Raw genomic sequence first — 23226 nt, 5'->3', positions numbered from 1 at the left:
CTTCAGCGGGCTCTTTTCTTAGAAATTAATAATTAATTTTTAAAATAAAATAGATTGGCCTCTTCTTGGATTATTATTCGTTTGACTTCAGTTTTATGACTGGAGTTTTAGGGTTGAATAATGAATTATCTGGGAAGAGCTAGAGTGAAGCCATCTATTGTATATATTCTCTTTGTATTCTATTTCTATTGTATTCCTATTTTCTGTTCTGCATTCTATTCTATTTTATATTCTATACTGTTTTATTCTATTTTATATTCTATTCTATGCTATTTTATGCTATTTTATATTCTATTTTATATTCTATTCTATGCTATTTTATGCTATTTTATATTCTATTTTCTATTCTATTCTATGCTATTTTATGCTATTTTATATTCTATTTTCTATTCTATGCTATTCTATTCCTGTTTTCTATTCTGCATTCTATTCTGCATTCTGTTCTATTCTATTTTACATTCTATGCTATTTTATTCTATTTTATATTCTATTCTATGCTATTTTATGCTATTTTATATTCTATTTTCTATTCTATGCTATTCTATTTTCTATTCTATTCCTATTTTCTATTCTATTCTATTCTATTCTGCGTTCTATTCTATTTCTATATTCTATTCTATTCCATCTCTTTGCTGCTCTTTTTTTTTCATTTTGTACCCGGAAGAAAAGGCTCCGTGGGGCAATCTACACTTTTCGTTTATCTATTATATACCAAAGGAGGCCCTGTTGCGCACGCGCGGCACTCCAGGGTGTTTTGGTGGGGGGGGCTCCCTTGCGCGCGATGGGCCTCGGAGTCAGGCGAGTACCGGGGAAAGGTGGTTGCAAAGACCTTTTTTCAGGTTGGACCACAGCTCCCATCATCCCCGGGCTGCTTGGGGCAGGTGTTGAACAATGGGGGTCTCCCCTCTCCCCCCACTTTTTAGGACCTGCGTCCGCCTGCATGGCCATGCAACCCCGGGGGGCGATGGGAACTGTAGTCCAGACGTGGAGCATGGGTCCTTGGCCTCTCTGGCCTTTATTAGAAAGCAGGGTGGATAAAAATCGATGTTTTTTTTAAAAAATCGGATTTTTAAAAAATATTTTTATCAAATTAATTTCAATAAAATGCTTTTGGAGTAAAAAAAAAATCTACCTAAAGATAGTTTTACATTTAAGGTGCATTCATAATCATCGTTCATAATCCAGAAGTTGCAAATGCTCCAACACTGGACGATTTTAAGATGATGTTGGATGACCCTTTGTTTGAAACGGTAGAGGGTTTCCTGCCTAAGCAGGGGGTTGGACTAGAAGACCTCCAAGGTCCCTTCCAACTCTCTTCTATATTCCATAATTTAGTTTATTCAGCATGAAACTGAGTTTAGTTATGGAGCAGGAGGCTGTGTTGCCTATTCTGCAATATTGGGACTGTCCGTGAGTCAACAGTGGGTCAGAGGAGGAGACAGAGAGGACAGTTGCTTTTTAAAAATTATGATTTCAATTGAGTTGATTTAAAATCAATCCTTTTTACTAGTGATTGAAATCATGATTTAAATTAACCGAGCTGATTTAAAATCAAGCCTTTTTACTAGTGATTGAAATCATGATTTAAACCGTGTTTTAAATCGACTTGATTTAAATCAAACCCACCTTGTTAAAGAATAAAGTTTTCATTTCCCCCCTTGTTTCCGTGGCTCAGCACCGTCTTTCTCTTCTCTCTAGGAAACTTTGGACAAGCTTGCCAGTAATGCCGAGATGGTGATCGCTGCAGAGCTTTAGCAAGCCACCTTCCTTCCGGGATGCCTGAAATAAAAGTTACTCCCCTAGGTAATTTTCTTTTGGGGGGGGTCATTAAAAAAATGGGAATCTGAACCAGATGACTCTGCCCTGAGTATCTTTCAAAAGTGGGGAAATGTGATGGACATGCCCAAAAGCTTTAAAAAAAAATGGATGAAAATACATACTTGGTTGGAAAAAACGATAAAGCAGAACATAGATTTGAAATCAGAGATATCTTTGTTGGGCATTATACTGGAAAAATATGATAAAAAGACTATATATATAGTTTTACATATACTAACCGCAACCAGAATTGTATGTGCACAGCAGTGGAAAAACGATGAGATTCCATCAGGTGAGAATGTAGTTAAAGAAAATATTAGAATGTGCAGAAATGGATAGATTAACACTCAACATTAAGGATAAAGAAGAAACTGAATATTTTTTGATGTGGGATGTATTTTACCAATGGCTAGACAACAGAAACAGAAGTCAGAAAGGAGGAGACATAAAAACAGGAAAATATTAACGTGGAGAGTTGTTAAAGAAGATGTTAAGTATTATTATATTCTATTATCAATATTATTGTGATGAATACTACAACAAATATGTGGATTAGGATCGTTTAAAATAACTGTACCCCGATCACACACTGCTGGATGGGAATTGAATGTTATGTAAATAAAATAAATAAAACATGGGGAGGGGGGGAAGTGGGGAAATCTGACACCGCAAATCCCTCCGACACCTTACCTTGGGCAAGGTGGAGGATTGCAGTGCCTGAGTTAAGCACCGTGGAAAGGCTGCCTAGAGAAGTATCAGAAGATTAAATAAACAACACAGTGGCTTGTTTGAATCCCTGGCTCTGGACTGATCCAAATACGTATTTCTATGCTGTATTTGGAGGTGCTGAAATAGGAGTTCCCTGCGTGGAAGTTTGGCAAGTTTGACAGGTTGAATTAAAAAAAAAAAGTGAAGGGAAAAGAGTCATCCAGTAATCCTCTTATCAGTTTTTCTGTGGAATTCCTGGCTTGTGTTGGAAGAAATACCTATCTGGTTCAGTTCCAAGCGGGGAGAAAGACACTGGAAACATGGAGGCTGATTGGAAAGATGGTTTATAGATGATGGACAGGACTACGTGGGTTTGAACTCCTGGGCAGCTGACCACATGGAGTGAGTGAGGGTTATTTATATCCTCTCTTGGGATTTTGCCCTTAAGCTTCCTGTTCCTGTGGCAAGGGCATGTATTCTAGTGGTTGCTGTCAGACTCTCATGGGGCTATGCAGGGGTCATAGCTAACTTTATCTGAGCTCCCAGGTTTGGTTGAAACTTGCAATGTTTCAACCAAACCTGGTGATGTAATGTTCCCAGGTAGTTGTGCCATATGGTGAGCTCTGCTGCTAGATAATCCTATTGTAAGGTTTCCTAAAAATGCCCTAATTGATTCATGAGTAACAAGTCAATTTCCAATACAAAACTAGGCATTTATTAGGAGCATCATAGGCAGGATCTGTTCGCAGTCAAGTCTATGCTTTGTTTGATTTATAGCTGAACTTTACCCCTGTTCCTTCCCTCCCCTCAGTCTGTGTCATAAATCACATTTCCCTATGAGGTGCACCCCTCCCAAGCCTGCTGCAGATCTGAGATCCAACTCCAGTCGACAGTATGTGTGCAATGCACTTCCCCTCCTTCTCTCACCATGACAACACTGGGAGTTGACACCTGTTATGTCCTGGAGGGTCAAGTCTTAATCCCATCACCCTGGAGGTGAAGGTTTTTTGTTTTGAAGATAGGCTGGTCCAGTCCTTCTCAATGGGCACCAAATACCTGAGTTTCCATTTCTCTTTTAGGGAAAATATAATATTCTGCCTTTTTAATATTTCCTAAAACATTTCATTCTTTTAAGAGGGGTAGGCGCTAACCTTCTACACTGGGGTCACCAGCATTAAATGCAAATGTGAGAGATGCCAATGAGACTGTCAATAAATGCCTTCATTTTTTTTTTAATTCAATCCATTTGCTTGTCTGTTTTTTCTCTCTCTTTCTCTCTTGCTTTTTTCAGGAGCTGGCCAGGATGTGGGTCGCAGCTGCATCCTTGTGTCCATTGCAGGGAAGAACGTTATGCTGGATTGCGGGATGCACATGGGGTTTAATGATGACGTAAGTGGGATTGGCGCATGGCGTGGCGCCCCAATTGATCTGGCCGGGGATCACGCCAAAAATCTCCATGGAAGGTTCAATGTTGGAGCATAGAAAGGCTGAGCTCCATCTTCCGTGAACTTCAGCCATCCGAGTAAAAGGCTGTGGGAAGATGGATTTTGTAGTCCCTCTAGGTCTATAGTTTGTGGGTTTTCCTTCTTAAAGTTGTGAGAGGGGCAAAATCCCCCCCCCCCAAACTACTTTTTTTTTTTTGCAGTCAAGTTTTTTCATTTACCGTATTTTTCGGACTATAAGATGCACCGGAGTATAAAACGCACCATGATTTTGAAAAGGTAAATTTAAAAAAAAGTTTTTGCGCTCTGCAGGCCTCCCAAACCCTCTGAACGCCTCGTTTTTTTGCAAAAAAAGAAAAAAGGGCATGCAGAGGTTTGGGAGGCTTGTAGAGTGCTCTTGGGGGCTGGCGGGGAGGGGGCAAAAACAAGCAAAAAATGGGCCGTTATTTTGCAAAAATTGGCTTTTTTTGTAAACAAAGAGGGGGGCATACAGTGGCTTTGGGAGGCTTGTAGAGTGCTCCTGGGGGTTGGGGCGGGGCAAAACTGAACAAAATTGGCCAATTTTTTGCTCATTTCTGCCGTCCCCAGCCCCCAGGAGCACTTTGCCGGCCCCCCAAAACCTCTGCATGTCCATTTTTGCAAAGGGGGCGGGGTTTTGTATAAGATGCACCCAGATTTTCACCCTCTTTTTCTGGGTGGGTGGGTGGGGGAAAGTTGCATCTTATACTCCGAAAAATACGGTATATATAAATATTTTGAGGACAGTGTATTGTCCAGGCATTTTGTTATACAAGAAAAGGAAATAACCGATATACTAGTAGCGATAACAATAACACACATAATAATTATAACAATATTTATGATTATATTTACTTATTGATGATCATATGAATTGTACTAACATGCTTATAATTATAGACAACATTCATGTTTTACATACACATATAAATCTTTCTTCATCTAACTTCGGCCTTTTGTCTCTAACCCTTGATAAAACCTGTTCCACGTTGAATAGTACTCTGTATCTCTTTTATTTTCAATGCCAATCTACCCTGTTTCCCTGAAAATAAGACCTCCCCTGATAATAAGCTCAGTTGGGCTGTTGAATGCATGCGCTAAAATTAGCTCTCCCCCGAAAATAAGCCCTCCCTGAAAATATTGCAACACGGCAGCAGCCATGAGGTGACCACGCTCGCCGCCTCCTGCACCTCAAAAATAATAAGGCCTCCCCGAAAATAAGGCCAAGCGCTTAATTTGAGGGTTAAAAGAAAATAAGACCCTATCTTACAATATGCATCTCTGAACAATCCCTATTCCCCGCTAACTGGGGTTAGCCCCACTAACCCTAACCCCAAACGACTTTCTGAATGGCGGTTTCCCTGTCAAAATAATTGGAGCCTGTTCCAATTGGGTTTTTAGTCACTCAAGGCTAGGCCAATGGAAGAAGGTCATGCTGTGTTTCATCTTGTGAATGGGGGGTCTGAATACTCATCCTCCTGCAATCTCTGGCTCAAAATGGTCCAGGCAGCCTGAGATCTGTGGGAAGCAGAGAGCTAGAGGGAGAAAAAGTCCTGACATGCTGCCCTCCTTTGTGTCTTCTAGAGGCGGTTTCCTGATTTTTCCTACATCACTCAGAACGGAAGGCTGACTGACTTCCTGGACTGTGTCATCATTAGGTGAGCGCACCTGCCTTGTGTTTTAGCAGGTGAAAAGAAAACCTTACCGCCCTTTTACTACCTATGAACTAAGTTGACCTGTGCTGCCTGAGAGGCTGCAGAACAGGTTGGACTGCACTGTTGGACTTCGTCAATTTATTTATTTATTTCCCAGTCTCATGTTTGCAGATGTCAGTGAGATCTTGGTGTTAATAACAACAACAACAACAACAATAATAACAACAACAACCTTAAAAACCTCTGGAATTCTTGTAACCTTCGTACAGGTTTTCCCGCTGTGCCTTTCCAGTTCTTGTCCCTTGCTGAATTTTTCAGAGATTTTAATTTATAGTATTTTGTGGGTTGGAAAGTTTGCAGGAAGATGGTTGTTTGAAGTGGCTTATGTTTTTGATTGACATTTGGGGGGGGCAGTTTTTTTTTAAAAAAACAAGAATATATTCATTTCATTTGCTGTATCAGTCTGTAAAAAGGTTCTTTTATTCTTACAGTGCTCAGAAAGTGAATTAACAATTAGTGAAAATCTCTGCTGTAATTCCGTTCGTTTGAAAAGAATAGAATAGAATATAGAATAGAATAGAATATAGCATAGACAGAATAGAATAGAAGTCAGACAATAGAATAGACAATAGAATAGAATATGGAATAGAATAGAATAGAATAGAATTCTTTTATTGGCCAAGTGTGATTGGACACACAAGGAATTTGTCTTTGGTGCATAGGCTCTCGATGTACATAAGGAGAATAAAATAGAATACATTCATCCAGAATCATAAGATACAACACTTAGTGACAATCATAGGGTACAAATAAGCAATCAGGAAACAATATCAATATAAAGAGTAAGGATCCAAGCCACAAAGTTATAATCCTGCAGTCATAAGTGGGAGGAGATGGGGGATAGGAACGATGAGAAGACAAATAGTAATAGCAATGCAGCCTTAGTGAATAGTTTGACAGTGTTGTGGGAATGATTTGTTTAGCAGAGTGATGGCATGCGGGGAAAAAACTCTCCTTGTGTCTAGTTGTTCTGGTGTGTAGTGCCCTAAAGTGTCGTTTTGAGGGTAGGAGGTGAAACAATTTATGTCCAGGATGCGAGGGGTCTGTAGATAATTTCACAGACCTCTTTTTGACTCGTGCAGTGTCCAGGCCCTCGATGGAAGGCAGGTTGGCAGCCATTGTTTTTTCTGCAGATCTGATTCTCCTCTGAAGTCCGTGTCTGTCTTGTTGGGTTGCAGAGCCAAACCAGGCAGTTATGGAGGTGCAGAGGAGAGACTCCGTCATTCCTCTGTAGAACAGAATCAGCAGCTCTCTGGGCAGTTTGAGCTTCCTGAGTTGGCGCAGAAAGAACATTCTTTGCTGTGCTTTTTTGATGCCGTTTTGATGTTAGGGGTCCATTTTAGGTCTGGAGATATAATAGAGCCTAAAAGTTTGAAGGTTCGTCGAATGCTATGATCCTGTCTTATTCAGAAAGCCATAGATCAGTTCTGAACCTTGATGTATAGAAGGATCTAGATCCAAAACCAAAGTGGAGTTGAACTGAAACTCCCCGATTTGAGTCTGTTGTAAAAGCCCGTCTTGGATTCCTGTCCTTCCCAGCCACTTCCACCTGGATCACTGCGGGGCCCTGCCCTACTTCAGCGAGATGGTCGGCTACGATGGGCCGATTTACATGACCCACCCAACAAAAGCCATTTGCCCCATTCTCCTGGAGGATTTCCGGAAAATCACCGTGGACAAGAAAGGGGAGACGAACTTCTTCACCTCCCAGATGATCAAAGACTGCATGAAGAAAGTGGTGGCTGTGCACCTTCATCAGACTGTGCAGGTAAGGGGGAGGGGAATCTTTGGACCACCTAGCTCAGATTTCCAGAACATTCCACAACATTCCAAATCCCTCCACCAGAACATGGTAGAGGGATTTCTGCCCAAGTTGGGAAAGGGTCTGGATACCCCACTCACCCTGCATATATGAACAAAGGTAAAAGTCATGTCGATCAGAAAGGTTGGCAGTTCGGTAGTTCGAATCCCTAGCGCCGCATAACGGAGTGAGCTCCCGTTCCTTGTCCCAGCTTCTGCCAACCTAGCAGTTCGAAAGCACGTAAAAAAATGCAAGTAGAAAAATAGGAACCACCTTTGGTGGGAAGGGAACAGCGTTCCATGCGGCTTCGGGAGTTGAGTCATGCTGGCCACAAGACCACGGAGACGTCTTCGGACAGTGCTGGCTCTTCGGCTTTGAAACGGAGATGGGCACCGCCCCCTAGAGTCGGGAACGACTACCGCATATGGGCGAGGGGAACCTTTACCGGTACCTTAAAAGTCATATTTGTAGCTGCATTTACTCTGGGATCATCCAAGCTTGGATCCACTCGACCTTAGATCTGTTTAGACCAAGGAATGGGGCAGTTGGTCAAGAAAGACAGATCTAACACCCCATACTTGGAAGGAAAGAGCCAAATTCTGACTATAAGTGAACTAAAAGAAAGAGCGTTTGTGGTATAAATGTCTATTGTAAATCCTCATGTTTCTGGAGGAGCAGGAAATGACACACCCTGGATCACAACATGGCACAAATGACACACCGCATAAGGCACACAATTTGGATTTCGTGGCTTACACCGGACACTTATTCACACAATGATGGCAAACTGGCCAAATTTGCTATTGAAAAAACAGTTGGGATGACTCTTTATTGCCTGGTTTAGTAACTGGTTAAGTCTGATCAGGTTTTTCAGGCTCTTGACTGAATTTGGGAGATCCTCACACTGGAAAAATAATCTTCAAAAAATTGTTACGCAGCCTTCACAAAACGCTGGTTTGTTACTACTGGTTTTTCAATCTCTTTATGGTCACTGTTTTAAAAACAATCTCTGTTTTTAGGTGGACAGTGAGTTGGAGATTAAGGCCTATTATGCTGGCCACGTCCTTGGGGCTGCGATGTTCCAGATTAAAGTTGGTTGTGAATCAGTGGTTTATACTGTAAGTGACTTGGTCCCTTTCAACCTAAATTCAGTTTTATGTGAGGTCCTTGTTGTTCTGACCGAGGCTTCCCGAGTGTATGAAGCAAACTCCTGGTCCCTACAAAAACTCCTTTTATTAATTGACTGTGAATTCTGCTCATTCCCATCCAGCAAAGTCTTTCAAAGGAGGATTTACGGTCACAGACCTTATCTGGCTTGGAGAGCTGCCAGGCTCATATCTGCAAAACTTGGCAAGGAGTCTCGGAGAGTCAGGAACCAATTAAGCGAACTAATGGTCTCCTGCAAACTCCACTCCCCTTTTGCTCCTCTTTTATTCCCTCTGGGAGGGGCCGTTCACCGTCCACCCGTGGCTTTTCTCCCAAGTCACCCCCTGTTCTCGTTCCCTGATTTCCTGCAGTGTTGCATTTGTTTATAGACTCTTTAGAAGATTGGTTAAAACACACCTCTTTGGTTAGAGTTTTAAATGTTAGTCTGTTGGGTTTTTTTTTTTAACGTTCGTTTTAAGTTGTTGATTTTTTTTTATCTTTGGTATTTGTGCTGTTCCCAGCCTGTACACTTTGATCTGAAAAGAAGAGGATGTAAAATGGAATGAGTAAAATATTGTTTTTAATTTCCTTCTCTTTATTAGGGTGACTATAACATGACACCGGACAGGCACTTGGGGTAAGCGCTTTGGATTCAGTGGGAGGAATTGATATGGATAACTGATTTAATTCCACTTATTTTGATCTCGAAAGCTAAGTAGGGTCAGGCCTGGTTAGTACTTGGATGGGAGACCATCTGGGAATAGTAGGCGTAGAGGGACACGGTGGCTCAGTGGCTAAGGCCCTGAGCTTGTTGATCAGAAAGGTCGACAATTCAAATCCCGAGCGCCGCGTAACAGAGGGAGCTCCCGTGACTTCTCCCGGCTTCTGCCAACCTAGCAGTTCGAAAGCACGGAAAAATGCAAGTAGACAAATAGGAACCACCTTTGGTGGGAAGGGAACGGCGATCCGTGCGGCTTTGGGTGTTGAGTCATGCCGGCCACATGACTACGGAGACGTCTTCGGACAGCGCTGCCTCTTCGGCTTTGAAACGGAGATGAGCACCGCCCCCTAGAGTCGGGAACGACTGGCACATATGGGCGAGGGGAACCTTTGTACCTAATAAAAGAAAATGTTTAAGTCCATAATTCAGTGTCTTTTAAAATGTTGCATTTGATAACATTCCCAAGTTGGCAGAGGGTGATGGTTTTGGTTTTTTTTAAGAGAGAGAGGGGGAAAAGGAATCCAGCAAGTGGCATCTTTTGGCGTTGAAATCTTCTTCCGTGCTTTGCTTTTTCAGGGCTGCTTGGATTGACAAATGCCGCCCCGACCTTCTAATTTCTGAGTCCACCTACGCCACCACCATCAGGGACTCCAAACGCTGCAGAGAGAGAGATTTCTTGAAGAAGGTGCACGAGACCATCGAACGCGGAGGGAAGGTAGGTGACGCCAGAGGCTGCGCACGGGACTGAGCCAAAGACGGGACCGTCTGCAAGGGGGAGAGCTCCATTGTGGGCAGAGTGCCTGAGGCTGGCTCGCTGGGGGATGTGGGGCCCACCTGCCTTGCCTCGCAGCAGTTTGGAGAAGAGAGAGGAACAAGGAACCAGCCTCAGATGATGACTGAGATGGTGGCATCAGACAGAAACTGGGGCGGGGGGGATTCACAACTGCTTTTGCTGCCTCTGGGCACTCGGGAGGGCTGAGGGATTGGCACGCTGGCATAGGGCAGACCAAACCTAACATCTTTGTCTCACCTTGCATCTCCACCACTCTTAGCGGGGATGATGGTGGACTGCAGTTTTCCATCTGAAATTAATGCTTGTTTTTTCCCCCTTTATTTCTTTCCATTCTTCCTTCTTTCTGTCTCCTCCCTCCTCTTCTTTTCCTTCTTTCTTTTCTTTCTTCCTTCCTTTCTTTTTCTCTCTCTCCTTTCTTCCTTCCCTCCTGTCTTTCCTTCTTTTTTCTTTCCTTCTTTCTTTCCTTGTTCCTTTCTTTTCTCTCTCTCTCCTCCCTCCTTTCCTCCCCTTCCTTCCCTCCTTCCTTCTTTCTTTCCTTCTTTTTCTTTCTCTCCTTCCTTCCATCTCCTTCCTTCCCTCCCTTCTTCCTTTTTCTCTCTCTCCTTCCTTTCTTCTTTTTCTTCCTTCCTTCCTTTCCTTCTTTTTTTCTCTCCTTCCATCCTTCCCTTCCTTCCCTCCCCTCCTTCTTTTCCTTTTTTCTTTCTTTCCTCCCTTTCTTTCTCTTTTCTTTCTCTCTCTTTCTCTCTCTTTCTTTGTTTCTCTCTCTCTCTTTCCTTCCCTTTCTTTCTTTCTTTCTTTCTTTCCTTCCCTTCCTTCCTTCCTTTCTTCTTTCTTTCTTCCTTCCTTCCTTCCTTCTTTCTTCTTCCTTCCTTCCTTCCTTCCTTCCTTCCTTCCTTCCTTCCTTCCTTCCTTCCTTCCTTCCTTCCTTCTTTCTTTCTTTCTTTCTTTCTTTCTTTCTTTCTTTCTTTCTTTCTTTCTTTCTTTCTTTCTTTCTTTCTTTTCTTTCTTTCCCTCCCTGCCTACAGGTCCTGATCCCAGTCTTTGCTCTGGGCCGGGCTCAAGAACTTTGCATTTTGCTGGAAACCTTCTGGTAAGCCGCAATCCTTGGTCCTTTGCCTTAAAATCCTTAGTCTCCCCTTGCTGAAAGCAAACCCATGCTGCTTGCGGGGACCTTTACTCCCAAGCGCTGTGATCGGCTGGTCGCAAGGGTCTCAAACCTTGGCAGCTTGTGAATTCCCAGAATTCCTCAGCCAGCCACGCTTTAAACCCTCCCCTCCTTTATCCCATTTCAAACTGAGTTAAGGGATGAACCAGCTGTGCCTGCAACTTCACCAGTGGCGCAGAACATGGCATGGGAGTCGGGCCAAGCAAGGAAACGGAGGCAGAGTTCTCTCGTTTGCCCTGCCTTGAAGTGCGAGGGTCACACTCTTGATCCCCCCCACTCTTTTTCCCACCCGAGGGAGCGCATGAATTTGAAGGCGCCCATCTACTTCTCAACGGGGCTGACGGAGAAGGCAAACCACTACTACAAGCTCTTCATCACGTGGACCAATCAGAAGATCCGGAAAACCTTCGTCCAGAGGAACATGTTTGAGTTCAAGCACATCAAAGCTTTTGAGAGGACCTACGTTGACAACCCTGGGCCCATGGTAGGAAGCCAGAGGGTTGGGGGTTGGCACTTCAAACCACGGCATGCTTGTGTAAAAGGGATGGGCCGGAATGGGACAATTTGCCACAGCCAATTCACCATGGCTGTTTTGCCATGGCTGACTCAGTGGCTGAGATGCTGAGCTTGTCAATCAGAAAGGTCGGCAGTTTGGCGGTTCGAATCCCGAGCGCATAACGGAGTGAGCTCCCGTGACTTGTCCCAGCTTCTGCCAACCTAGCAGTTCAAAAGCACGTGAAAAATGCAAGTAGACAAATAGGAACCACTTTTGGTGGGAAGGGAACAGCGCTCCGTGCAGCTTCGGGAGTTGAGTCCTGCCGGCCACATGACCACGGAGACGTCTTCAGACAGTGCTGGCTCTTGGGCTTTGAAACGGAGATGAGCACCGCCCCCTAGAGTTGGGGACGACTAGCACATATGTGCGAGGGGAACCTTTACCTCGCCATAGCCCACTCACTGCACCCAGTTTGCCAGGTTAGCCCTGATCAATTTGCCAAGGGACAACTTGCCACTGAACAATTCAACAATTCAAAATAATTTTCAAAACATTTTCATTTTTTTGCCATTCACGTTTCATTTTGTTCCTCCTTTGGCGTCCTTTAATCATTACGTTCCACCATTTCTTTGCTATTAATGTAACTCTTGTTCCGTGGAAAATTGTCCACAAAGCAAATTGGCCGTGGTGGGTTGTTCTACACTTGGGTGGGCAAGAAGGGAGGAACCATGATGGATTCTGATTTAGTCTTGGATAAATTGATGTAAATTCTTCCCTTCACCCCTCCCCCCCTCCAACTAGGTGGTGTTTGCTACACCAGGGATGCTTCACGCAGGCCAGTCGCTCCATATCTTCAAGAAATGGGCTGGCAACGAGAAGAACATGGTAGGAGAAAGGCGGCAAGTCCACCATTAAGAAATGAATTGCGCAACAAATTGTTGAGGTTGTCTGCTAATATTGGCTTGCGTTTTTTAGGCCTTCGTATCAGAAAGGCTAAAAGTATCTTTTGAACTTCCTGGGTCCTTGGGTTGTTTAAAAACAGGCTGTCAATCAGATCTGTATGTCAGAGGTTGTTGCGTAAATTCAAATCCAGAAAGCACTGATGCAGCTGGATTCATTAACTTCTTCATATATATAAGAATAGGTGAATAAATGTACAATGCCAACAGCTGGTTCTTCCAAGTATACACAAAGCAGGAGAGTTAACAGGCAAACACGAGCAGTTGGTTTCATTTCAGAAGACAAGCGCAGATTGACTGCTAGTTTACTTCTCAGAGCAGAAAACTGCTTAAGTTTCTGTTTCAATTCTCTGCACAGATTCAGATCTGTTTAAGCTTCCATTGGCTGACTTAGTTGTTATGCCTCTTCATTGGCTGACCTTATAGCTATATCTATCCATTCATCAATCCCTATCTCTGTCTGTCTGTCTGTCTGTCTGTCTGTCTATCTATATCTATCTATCTATCTATCATCTATCATCTTATCTATCATTATATCTATCTATCTTCCATCTTATCTATCATTATCTACCTACCTAACTACCTATCATCCCTCTTATCTATTCTATCTATCTATCTATCTATCTATCATCTATCTATATATGTATCTATCTACCTATCTATCTATCTATCTATCTATGTCTGTCTATCTATCTATCTATCTATCTATCTATCTATCTATCTATCTATCTATCTATCTCTATCTATCATCTATCTATCTATCTATCATCTATCTATCTATCTATCTATCTATCTATCTATCTATCTATCTATCTATCATCCATCTTATCTATCATTATATCTATCTATCTTCCATCTTATCTATCTATCATTATCTACCTACCTACCTACCTACCTACCTACCTATCATCCCTCTTATCTATTCTATCTATCTATCTGTCTGTCTGTCTGTCTGTCTGTCTGTCTGTCTATCTATCATCTATCTATCTATCTATCTATCTATCTATCTATCTATCTATCTATCATTATATCTATCTATCTTCCATCTTATCTATCTATCATTATCTACCTACCTACCTACCTACCTATCATCCCTCTTATCTATCTATTCTATCTATCATCTATCTATCTATCATCTATCTATCTATCTATCTATCTATCATCTATCTATCTATCATCTATCTATCTATCTATCTATCTATCTATCTATCTATCTATCTATCTATCTATCTATCTATCTATCTATCTATCTATCTATCTATCTATCTATCATCTATCTATCCAGATTTTACAAGGAGCTGTCTTGCGATCCCCCACCATAGCAGTGGGTTAGGAAAAGGATTAACCAGTCAAATAGTCTGTGTGTTGTGTTCTCCAAAAATCAGCTGCCTTATTAACTCTGTGTGTGAAAGTGAATTTGCGCTCAGTTGCCTGGAAAGTCCACTTGTTACCTGTGTGTGGGGAGAGTTAGCTGCTATTTATTTGTCTGCCCAGAGTCATTAAATGGCCTGCTCTAATTTCCTTCTGGCTTTTCTTCCCAGGTCATCATGCCGGGGTATTGTGTCCAAGGAACGGTGGGCCACAAAATTTTGGGCGGGCAACGGAAGCTAGAAATGGAAGGAAGACAAATTGTGAGTTGAAGCATCTGGGAGAGGGTGGTGTGTGCGTGTGTGTGCTGTTAAGCATCTCTGTTTTTTAAAAAACTGGGACAGTTATGTATTTTTTAAAAAAGGAGATGGATCGCAATCGGTACTACCTTACTTTATTATCACCGATGAAATATTCGTGAAGAGAGATGGGGTTAGGTGCAAAACTACAATCTAAAATCAGGAGCGAAATGCTTACTGGTTCAGGCCGGTTCGCCCGAACTGGTAGTAAAAAATGCTATTGGTTCGCAGAACCGGTAGTAAAAAATACTAAAAAAAGTTTTTTAAAAAATCTGTTCGATCGCACAGTTGATCTTCGGAACTTTAAAAAAAAAACTTTTTAAGCATTTTTTTTTTACTACAGGTTCTGCGGAAATGCAGGGGGGGGGGGCTGAAACCTGCTAGGCCAAAAACGGGATTGGGGGGGGGGGAAAAACGCTATGAAAGAAAGATAGAAAGAAAGAAAACAGACGGCCAGTCAGGAAATAAATAAATGAATAAATACAGAAGGAAGGAAGGAAGGAAGGAAGGAAGGAAGGAAGGAAGGAAGGAAGGAAGGAAGGAAGGAAAAGAAAGAAGAACTCAATCAGCCAGTCAGGAAATAAATAAATGAATAAATACAGAAAGAAAGAAGGAAGGAAGGAAGGGAGAAAGAAAGAGAAAGGGAGGGAGGGAGGGGAAAAGGAGAAGAAGAAAGGACTACAAACCTGGCAGTAGACGCAGCTTCAGAGCGTCATCTAGGGCTGGAAGGCACCTGGAGGTCATCTAGTCCAACCCTGCTCCAGCAGGTCATTGTTAAAGGGAGTTTCTGTCTTTTGATCCCCTAGTTACATGTCTACATAGCCACGCCCACCCAGTCACATGAGCCCCCCAAGCCACGCCCACAGAACCGGTATTTCACCATTGTTTAAAATGGGGAAAAAAAGTGTTGAAGATCTCTTAGCTGTGTAACAAAGACTCTCAGCACAGTTCTGCACTCCTGCCTAACTTGCTACGTACAGGGTGATTTTTTTAAAAGTAGGAAAACATCCTAAATTGCACAAAAATAGAGTTGGCCTTGCCCAACCTCAGGCACACACAAGCGTATGTATGTATGTATGTTGTCCTAGTGAACAACCGTTTAAATAGGAGCCAGCCGTGTGCAGCAGCTGCCAAAAAAGCCAACCCAGTTCTAGGCTGCATCAACAGAGGGAGAGAATCAAGATCACGTGAAGGGTTAATGCCACTTTATAAGGCCTTGGTAAGGCCACACTTGGAATACGGCACTCAGTTTTGGTCGCCACGATGTAAAAAAGAGGTTGAGACTCTAGAAAGAGTGCAGAGAAGAGCAACAAAGAGGATTAGGGGACTGGAGGCTAAAACATATGAAGAACGGTTGCAGGAACTGGGTAAGTCTAGTTGAATGAAAAGAAGGACTAGGGGAGACATGATAGCAGTCTTCCAATATCTCAGGGGTTGCCACAAAGAAGAGGGAGTCAAGCTATTCTCCAAAGCACCTGAGGGTAGGACAAGAAGCAATGGGTGGAAACTAATCAAGGAGAGAAGCAACTTAGAACTGAGGAGGAATTTCCTGACAGTGAGAACAATGAATCAGTGGGACAGAAGTTGCCTCCGGAAGTTGTGAATGCCCCAACACTGGAAGTCTTTAAGAAGATGTTGGATAGCCATTTGTCTGAAGTGGTGTAGGGTTTCCTGCCTAGGCATGGGGTTGGACTAGAAGACCTCCAAGGTCCCTTCCAACTCTGCTATTGTACTGTATTGTATTGTAATATATATGTATACATATATGTATTGTGTCACAAGCACAAATGCAACACACAGACACACACATATATTGCCCCCCTCTGCCTTGCTCCCTACAGCTGGAGGTGAAGATACAGGTGGAGTACATGTCCTTCAGTGCCCATGCTGACGCCAAGGGCATCATGCAGCTGATCCGGCAAGCGGAACCTTGCAACGTCCTGCTGGTCCATGGCGAGGCCAAGAAGATGGAGTTTCTCAAGCAGAAAATCGAGCAAGAGTTCCGTACGTGCCCCATCTTGAGCAGGAATGCTGGGTGGGGTGGGGTGGGGGGGTTTATTGGGTAGCCTATCTGCCCCCTGCCCCCCCCCCCGGACGTTCGCCAAGGGCTTCTTGAAACACAGAAGGTTTGAATAGATTTCACGCAGAAGGAGGACGGAATGGCTCAGAGGGAAGAGGGAGCCCAGGGCTGGTTCGCAAGCGGGGCGATTGGCTGGTTTTCTGACGGGCTCCAGGTTGACTCAGCCGTCCATCTTTCTGAGGCTGGTAAAATGAGGACTCAGGTTGTTGGGGGGCAATAGGCTGACTCTGCAAACCCCTAAGTGTTCTGTCCTAGGCTTCCCCAGCACGCACGAAGCCGAGTCCTCATCCTCATAAACCCCTTTTATTTAATTGACAGTGAATTCCTCTCCAGCCAAGTCTTCCCTCTCCCATAGTCTTTCGAGATAGTTCACAACTGCCAATCTTTATCAGGTTTGGAGAGTGGTCAGGCCAATATCTTTTAGACACCGCAATACTTGGCAAGAATGCAGGAATGAACGAATGGCCTCCTGCAAGCTCCACTCCCCTTTCGCTCCTCTTTTATTCCCTATGGGAGGGGTCATTCATCGTCCACCTGTGGCCTTACTCCCAAGTCGACCCTCCTTTCTTTGCTCTTCTCTTCGTCTGGCCACTCTGCACACTGGGAATAGGCTCCAGCTGTTCGTTTTCCCCACTGATCTCCAACTCCGAAGGCAGCTGATAACTGGCATATGGCCCTGGCTCCTCTCTGCCTCCGACACAGAGCCCTCGTCAGAGCCTTCCCCAGACTCCAGGACTGGCCCATCTTCCTCCCCAACCTCCTCACTGTCCAACTCTGCTGTCGGTTTTATGGCATCCCGAACTTGGTTTTCCTTCTTTAACAGGGCCCAGCAAAAAGGCTGGCCTGGTTAGGTCTTGTCTGCTGACTTGGCCCTGGGGATGTCAGCTGCAGGGGCAGATTTTAGGATCTGCAGCCATCTGTAGACTTTAGGACTGTGGTGGTGAACCTATGCCACGCGTGCCAGATGTCCTGGTTCCAAATAGCATCCAAAAGTAAATCAAAGGATTGCTCAAAAGTTCCAATTTATTAAGAGAGCCACGTTGGCACATCTGGGAAAACCCGAATTTGAAAGCTTCCCGGTTTTCCCCACCCAGTTGAAAGTTCAAGATCTTGACCCCACACCCACAAGTCCACCCCATGGTTCAATCTCCCACTGCCACGCTGGCAGGTTCCACCCATCCAGCTCCGGTCAGGAGCAGAGGTGCAAAGACAAAGGATGACCTTGGCTTTCTAGAAAGAATGTTGTTATGGCTGCAGATCATCTAACTCCATACAATCCCTCCTCCCATTTTCCCACGATAGAAAATGTTTAGTAGAATAATAGAAAGTGTGGCAGGCCAAAGATCCAGAAGAAAAGATGGCTGCAGGCCTGGCAGCCAGAGGTGGCATGCAGAGGTACTGGTCTTCGCGCTCGCCGGAGCACTGGAAAATGGCCAAAAAAATGGCCAAAACCCAGGCATTTTCAGACCGTTTGGGGGGCGTTTTTGGCCCGAAAAATGGCCAAGAACCAAGCATGTGCGTGCTGGCCAGCTGGTCTTGGGGTTTTCAGCACTCCAGTGGGTGCAAATGCACCCGCCTGGCACACACACTCGGTGGCTGACAAGGTTTGCCATCTCTGCTTTTGGCTCTGCAGATGAAGGAGCAGGCAGGTCATTCTCCAGGCTTTTCAGATGGTGGTTCTTCTGGTCCTCATTGAGGTTAGGCCAGAAGCCCCAACAAAGGAGCTAACCAAAACTGGGCTTTTCTTTGCTTGCAGGGGTGCAGTGTTACATGCCCGCCAACGGGGAAACGGTCTCCGTTTTCACCAATCCTAACATCCCGGTGGATATTTCTCTCGGGCTGCTGAAGAGGGAGCTGGCCGTCGGTAGGTTTCTTGGTAGGGATAAACCCTCATTCATATCAGAACGGGGAGGAAAGCCGTCTTTGGTTGCCTTGATGCTCTTGCTCATCCTGCCGCCTCCTTTTTGGCTCTGGGCAGTCTCCCCCCCCCCCTCCCCCCAACTTGGTGCTTCCAAATAGGTTGGGCCGACGGGAGTGATGATCCAACTGCCTTGAAAGGCTGGGGTGGCGCAGGGGTTAGAGTGCGGTACTGCAGGCTAATTCTGCTGATTGCCTGGCTGCCTGCAATTTGGCAGTTCGAATCTCACCAGGCTCAAGGATGACCCTTCCTTCCTTTCGATCCTTCCCTTCCTTTCCATCCTTCCTTCCTTTCTATCCTTCTCTTCTTTCCATCCTTCCTTCCTTCCCATCCTTCTCTTCATTCCTTCTCTTCTTTCCTTCCTTCCCTTCCTTCTATCCTTCCCTTCCTTCATTTCCATCCTTCCTTCCATACTTTCCTTTCCATCCTTCCTTCCTTTCCATCCTTCTCTTCATTCCTTCTCTTCTTTTCTTCCTTCCCTTCCTATCCTTTCTTCCCTTCCATTCTTCCTTCCTTCCCATCCTTCCCTTCCTTCCTTCTTTTCCTTCCTTCCCATCCTTCCCTTCCTTCCTTCTTTTCCTTCCTTTCCATCCTTCCCTTCCTTCCTTCCCATCCTTCCTTCCTTCCTTCCTTCCATCTTTCCTATCCTTCCTTCCCTTCCTTCCATCCTTTTCATCCTTCCTTCTGTCCTTTCCTTCCTTCCCTTTCTTCATTTCCATCCTTCCTTCCCTTCCTTCTTTCCTTTCCTTTCCACCCTTCCTTCCTTCCCTACCTACCTACCTACCTTCTAGTTGGAATGCAGTATTGCATTCTACTGCCCACTGCCAGCAGTTCAAATCTCACCAAGTCGGTAAAATGAGGACCTAGATTGTTGGGAGCAAGATACTGTAAACCGCTTAGAGAGGCCTGTAAAAGCCCTGTGAAGCGGTATAGAAGTCTTAAGTGCTGTTGCTACAGCAGGCAGTTTGGGAAGTCCTGACTGATGATGTTGCCTAGTTGGGTCATGAGACGCCCGCAAGAAAACAGCCAAGCTCAGAGAGCACCAAGGACCCGTCATTTTAACCCCCAGCTACAAAATATTCTCCTTTATTGAAAACAGGCAGTTTGATTGAAACCTGAGCAGCACATTAAGGGTTTCAACTTTGACACTGGTTGGATTAATACTCCCTCCCCAGGGTGGGTGGTGAAGATGGAGGAAAAGAGACCTCGGAGACTTGCGTTGCAGGGAGTGAGCATTGGAGATGACACTGACCTCACAGCCACCATGTATTACAGTCTCCAAGGGGGAAGGACTTTGGGGAGCAGGCGATGGAAATCCAGGGGGCTCAAAGACTCCTCAGCTTTCCCCCCCCTTCTCTCTCTCTAGGCCCCTCGCCGGCCTCCAAGAAGCCGAAGCTGTTGCATGGCACTCTGATCATCAAGGATAACGTGAGTGAAAGGAATTTGGGAAACTCCATAAGTCTGGCAAACCATTTGCATTTCACCATTTGCCTTTTCCCAGGGGAAGGGAAGTGGGACAGCCCCTCCCGGGGGTGGGGGGTGGGGGGGGAGATGCTACCGGTTGGGGGTGTTCCCCCAAACCAGTAATAAAAAAATGCTTAACGAAGTAAAAAAAAAAAAAGCTTCGACGATCAGCACGATGGTAGGAACTTTTTTTTACTTTTTTTTTTTTTTAGCATATGGGGTCCGTTTTTGCTCCCAGGAGGCTTCCCTGAGGCCTGCTAGGCCAAAAATGGGGTGGGAGGGGGTGCAGAGGAAGGAAGGAAGGAAGGAAGGAAGGAAGGAAGGAAGGAAGGAAGGAAGGAAGGAAGGAATAAATAAATAAATGAGGCATGGAAAAAAAGGGAGAAAGAAAGAGGGATGGGAGAAGAAAAGGGAGGGATGGGAGACAGAAAGAAAGGAATGGGAGAAAAAGGAGGGGAGAAAGAAAGAAAAATAAAGAGGGATGGGAGAAAAAAGGGAGAAAGAGAGGGAGGGATGGGAGAAGAAAAGGGAGGGGTGGGAGAAAGAAAGAAAGCGATGGGAGAAAAAGGAGGGGAGGGAGAAAGAAAGAAGAGAGGGAGAGAGGGAGGGATGGAAAAAGGAGAGGGAGGGAGGACTACAAACCTGGCATTAGACGCAGCTTCAGAGGATACCTTGAAAGAGCACAGCAATCCACGGCTGGAATGCACCTGGAGGTCATCTAGTCCAACCCCCTGCTCTAGCAGGACATTGTTAAAGTGAGTTTCTGTATTTTGACCCCCCCAATCACATGACTACATAGCCACGCCCACTCAGTCACATGACCCCACCACCACCACCAAGCCATGCCCACAGAATTGGTAGGGGAAAAAAATAGATCTCACCACTGGACAATCCTGCCTCAGAGGATGTTGAACCCGAGAAAGGAAGGCTTTGAAATGACATTGCTTAAAAGAATTTATTTAGAGGCCCAAAAGTCTTTTTTTTTTAAAGTAAATACATTACGCCAAAACTGGGAGGAACCAGCAGTGCCGGCCCAGCGAGCTTAGTACGAATCAGTGTGGCTCCCCCCCCTCTCCCCCCAATACCTGGTACGTTTTCTTAACTCCAACCTCACCTGGCACAGAGGAGACAAACCTCAGCCCCCCCCCCCCCCCCAATGAAGTTTTGCCTTGGACAAGCAACCAAGGGAAATGTCCTCTGGTCATTATACGTCCAGACGAATGAGGTGGCCTCCCCAGACAGAGGAGCTGCAAGTGTCTGGGTCAAGGCTTAGCAAACTGCGGCTCTGGAGCTGCATGTGGCTCTTTTATCCCTCTGCTGCGGCTCCCTGTCGTCGGTCGGCTCCATAATTGATAGGGCTTTCGGTTAGGACGGGTAGATGGAAAAGGATGACGCATTAGGAGGAGACTATGGTGGGGGGAACCGGACTTCCGGACGGCTCCAGAATTGAAGGGGGGGCCCTTCCGGTTAAGACTTTTGTGGCTCTTTGAGTGTTTAAGGTTGTCAACTCCTGGTCTGGGTGAAAGGGATTTCACAGAGAAGGAAGTCTTGGGTGGAGCAGTCCGTGGTTGCCAGCCATTAATTTCCTCAGGAGAGGAGAGTTCCGGTCACGCAGCCGTTGGCCCTTGATGCTACCGCACGTGAGTTGCGATTGTATTTTTCTTTGCTCTTTTGCTTACGGACAGAGCTTCCGCTTGGTTTCGTCCGAGCAAGCCCTGAAGGAATTGGGGCTGGGGGAGCATCAGCTGCGCTTCACCTGCCGGATCCACTTTCAAGACCCCCGCAAGGAGCACGAAACCGGCCTGCACGTTTATAACCATCTGAAAAGGTGAGCGCTCGGGGTAGGGACTGGGATTGGTGGGAGCCGCAATCTGCCTCACCTTGAGGACTAGAAACTTGGCTTGGTTGGAAAGAGAAAATGGACAGGTACCTCCACTGAAACCCGCTTCGATATCATGTCGCGTTCAATGCACTTAAAAATTTGAGGCAAACGGGATTTGATTAAAGCAGGTATCGTGGCATTGTCTGGGGAGCGGTGTGGTGGCCTAGAGCTTTCGCCTCAATCGGGAGGCTGGGAGTTCGATCCTAGGTAGAGGCAGATATTTTTCTCTCTGGGCACAATGAGAATGTATCTGCTGGAGGGAAAAAAACTCTGCTCTGGTGACAAGAAAGGCATCCGGCCAGTAAACATATAATACATCTAATAGCTCCATTCAGTTGCCCAGACTCCACCCCACAAGGGATGATGGGGGTCATTAAACCGACGACGATGATGGCATTATCTGGGGAGAGAAGCTTATCCAAGAATTGATTGCAATAAAACGTTTGTGAGAAGTGGGGCCAGTCTTTTGAGGCCCTGTGAAAAGGCGGGGAGGGGGATTCAGCTGGGTGCCGTTTTCTCCCCAGCGCCTTGAAGGATTATTCCGTCCAGCATCTCTCAGACACCTCCATCATGGTGGAGTCCATCTTGATCCAGGTTACGGTGCAGTCTGAGGACCCCGCTACCAAACTTTTGCTGGTGTCCTGGACGTACCAGGTAAGGTTTTAAATCTTAATTTTACGAGAGGAGGAGACGATGGGGAGGGAGGGTACATTTAAACTTTTTCTATGGAAAAACAAATATGTAAAAGCGATAAAGAAGAACAGTAACTAGGTGGATGTACACCTGTAACTATATATAAGAGAATGAAAATAACAAAACTTTAAAAAAATGAAAAGAAATGGTGGTCGTAACCCGAGGACTGCCACGTATTGAAACCCTGAATCCGGGCTCTGTGTGCAGGATGAAGAAATGGGGAGCTACGTCACATCTCTTTTGAAGAAAGCCCTGCCTCAGATCACGGGATGAGCCTCGGGGGGCCTCCAGCTTCCACCACAGACTTTGAGCTACCAAGATGGGCGAGTTGTGTGGGTCGACAGAAAAGGAAAAAAAAATTGCATTGTTTTAGTCATTGTTGGGGGTTTGGAAACATCTTACCCATCTTCTCAGCATCTTTTCTTCTCTAGCCACCCCTCCAATTCTCCCCCATCATCTTCCCTTCTGTCTGCCTCAACAATGCCCTTCTTTTCCCCTTTTAACTTTTGTTCCTACCTGTTTCTGCCCCAAACAAAATGGCTTCATTTTTTCCTGTGCCAAGAAGAGCTGTGTGCCCAGACACGCAAACTTTGGGCACAGAAGATACTTCTGCGTGCAGGACAAATCCCTGCCCCAAATATGTGACCAGCCCTAGGAGTGGTGTAAATACTTGTGTTCTATCTCTCTCTTGTTTTAATAAAGACATTTACTTTCGGTATTCTTGGTCTTCCTAGTCATGG

General features: G+C 45.0%; 1 protein-coding gene across 2 annotated transcripts; it reads left to right on the top strand.

Moving 5' to 3' along the window:
• Nucleotides 1-22: 22 nt before the first annotated feature.
• INTS11 (integrator complex subunit 11) lies at nt 23-23204 on the top strand. Of its 2 annotated transcripts, none has more exons than XM_081954956.1 (18): nt 23-139; nt 1699-1803; nt 3818-3915; nt 5571-5644; nt 7241-7469; nt 8522-8620; nt 9251-9285; nt 9946-10084; nt 11188-11252; nt 11622-11811; nt 12625-12708; nt 14324-14413; nt 16291-16453; nt 18286-18393; nt 19814-19875; nt 21597-21739; nt 22318-22447; nt 22694-23204. In XM_081954956.1, exons 2-18 carry the CDS (start codon nt 1776-1778, stop codon nt 22757-22759), a joined length of 1803 nt encoding a protein of 600 aa, XP_081811082.1. In that variant the 5' UTR covers nt 23-139; nt 1699-1775; the 3' UTR covers nt 22760-23204. The 2 variants fall into 2 exon arrangements, with proteins under 2 accessions (XP_081811082.1, XP_081811083.1); XM_081954957.1 differs by lacking the exon at nt 23-139 and adding an exon at nt 778-798.
• The last annotated feature ends 22 nt before the right edge of the window (nt 23205-23226 follow it).

This window comes from Natrix helvetica (genome assembly GCF_964273705.1).
Source record: "Natrix helvetica genome assembly, chromosome: 5".
In the NCBI taxonomy this organism is placed as follows: domain Eukaryota; kingdom Metazoa; phylum Chordata; class Lepidosauria; order Squamata; family Natricidae; genus Natrix; species Natrix helvetica.
Note: the sequence above shows the minus strand (reverse complement) of the source record. Positions and strands in the feature narration are given on the sequence as shown.

Bases quoted from the DNA above. Each gene is read 5' to 3' on its own strand.
- INTS11 (XM_081954956.1), top strand. From the start codon at position 1,776: ATGCCTGAAATAAAAGTTACTCCCCTAG. The intron at 9,286-9,945 runs GTAAGCGCTTTG...TTGCTTTTTCAG, and splicing joins ACACCGGACAGGCACTTGGG to GGCTGCTTGGATTGACAAAT. The intron at 11,253-11,621 runs GTAAGCCGCAAT...TTCCCACCCGAG, and splicing joins ATTTTGCTGGAAACCTTCTG to GGAGCGCATGAATTTGAAGG.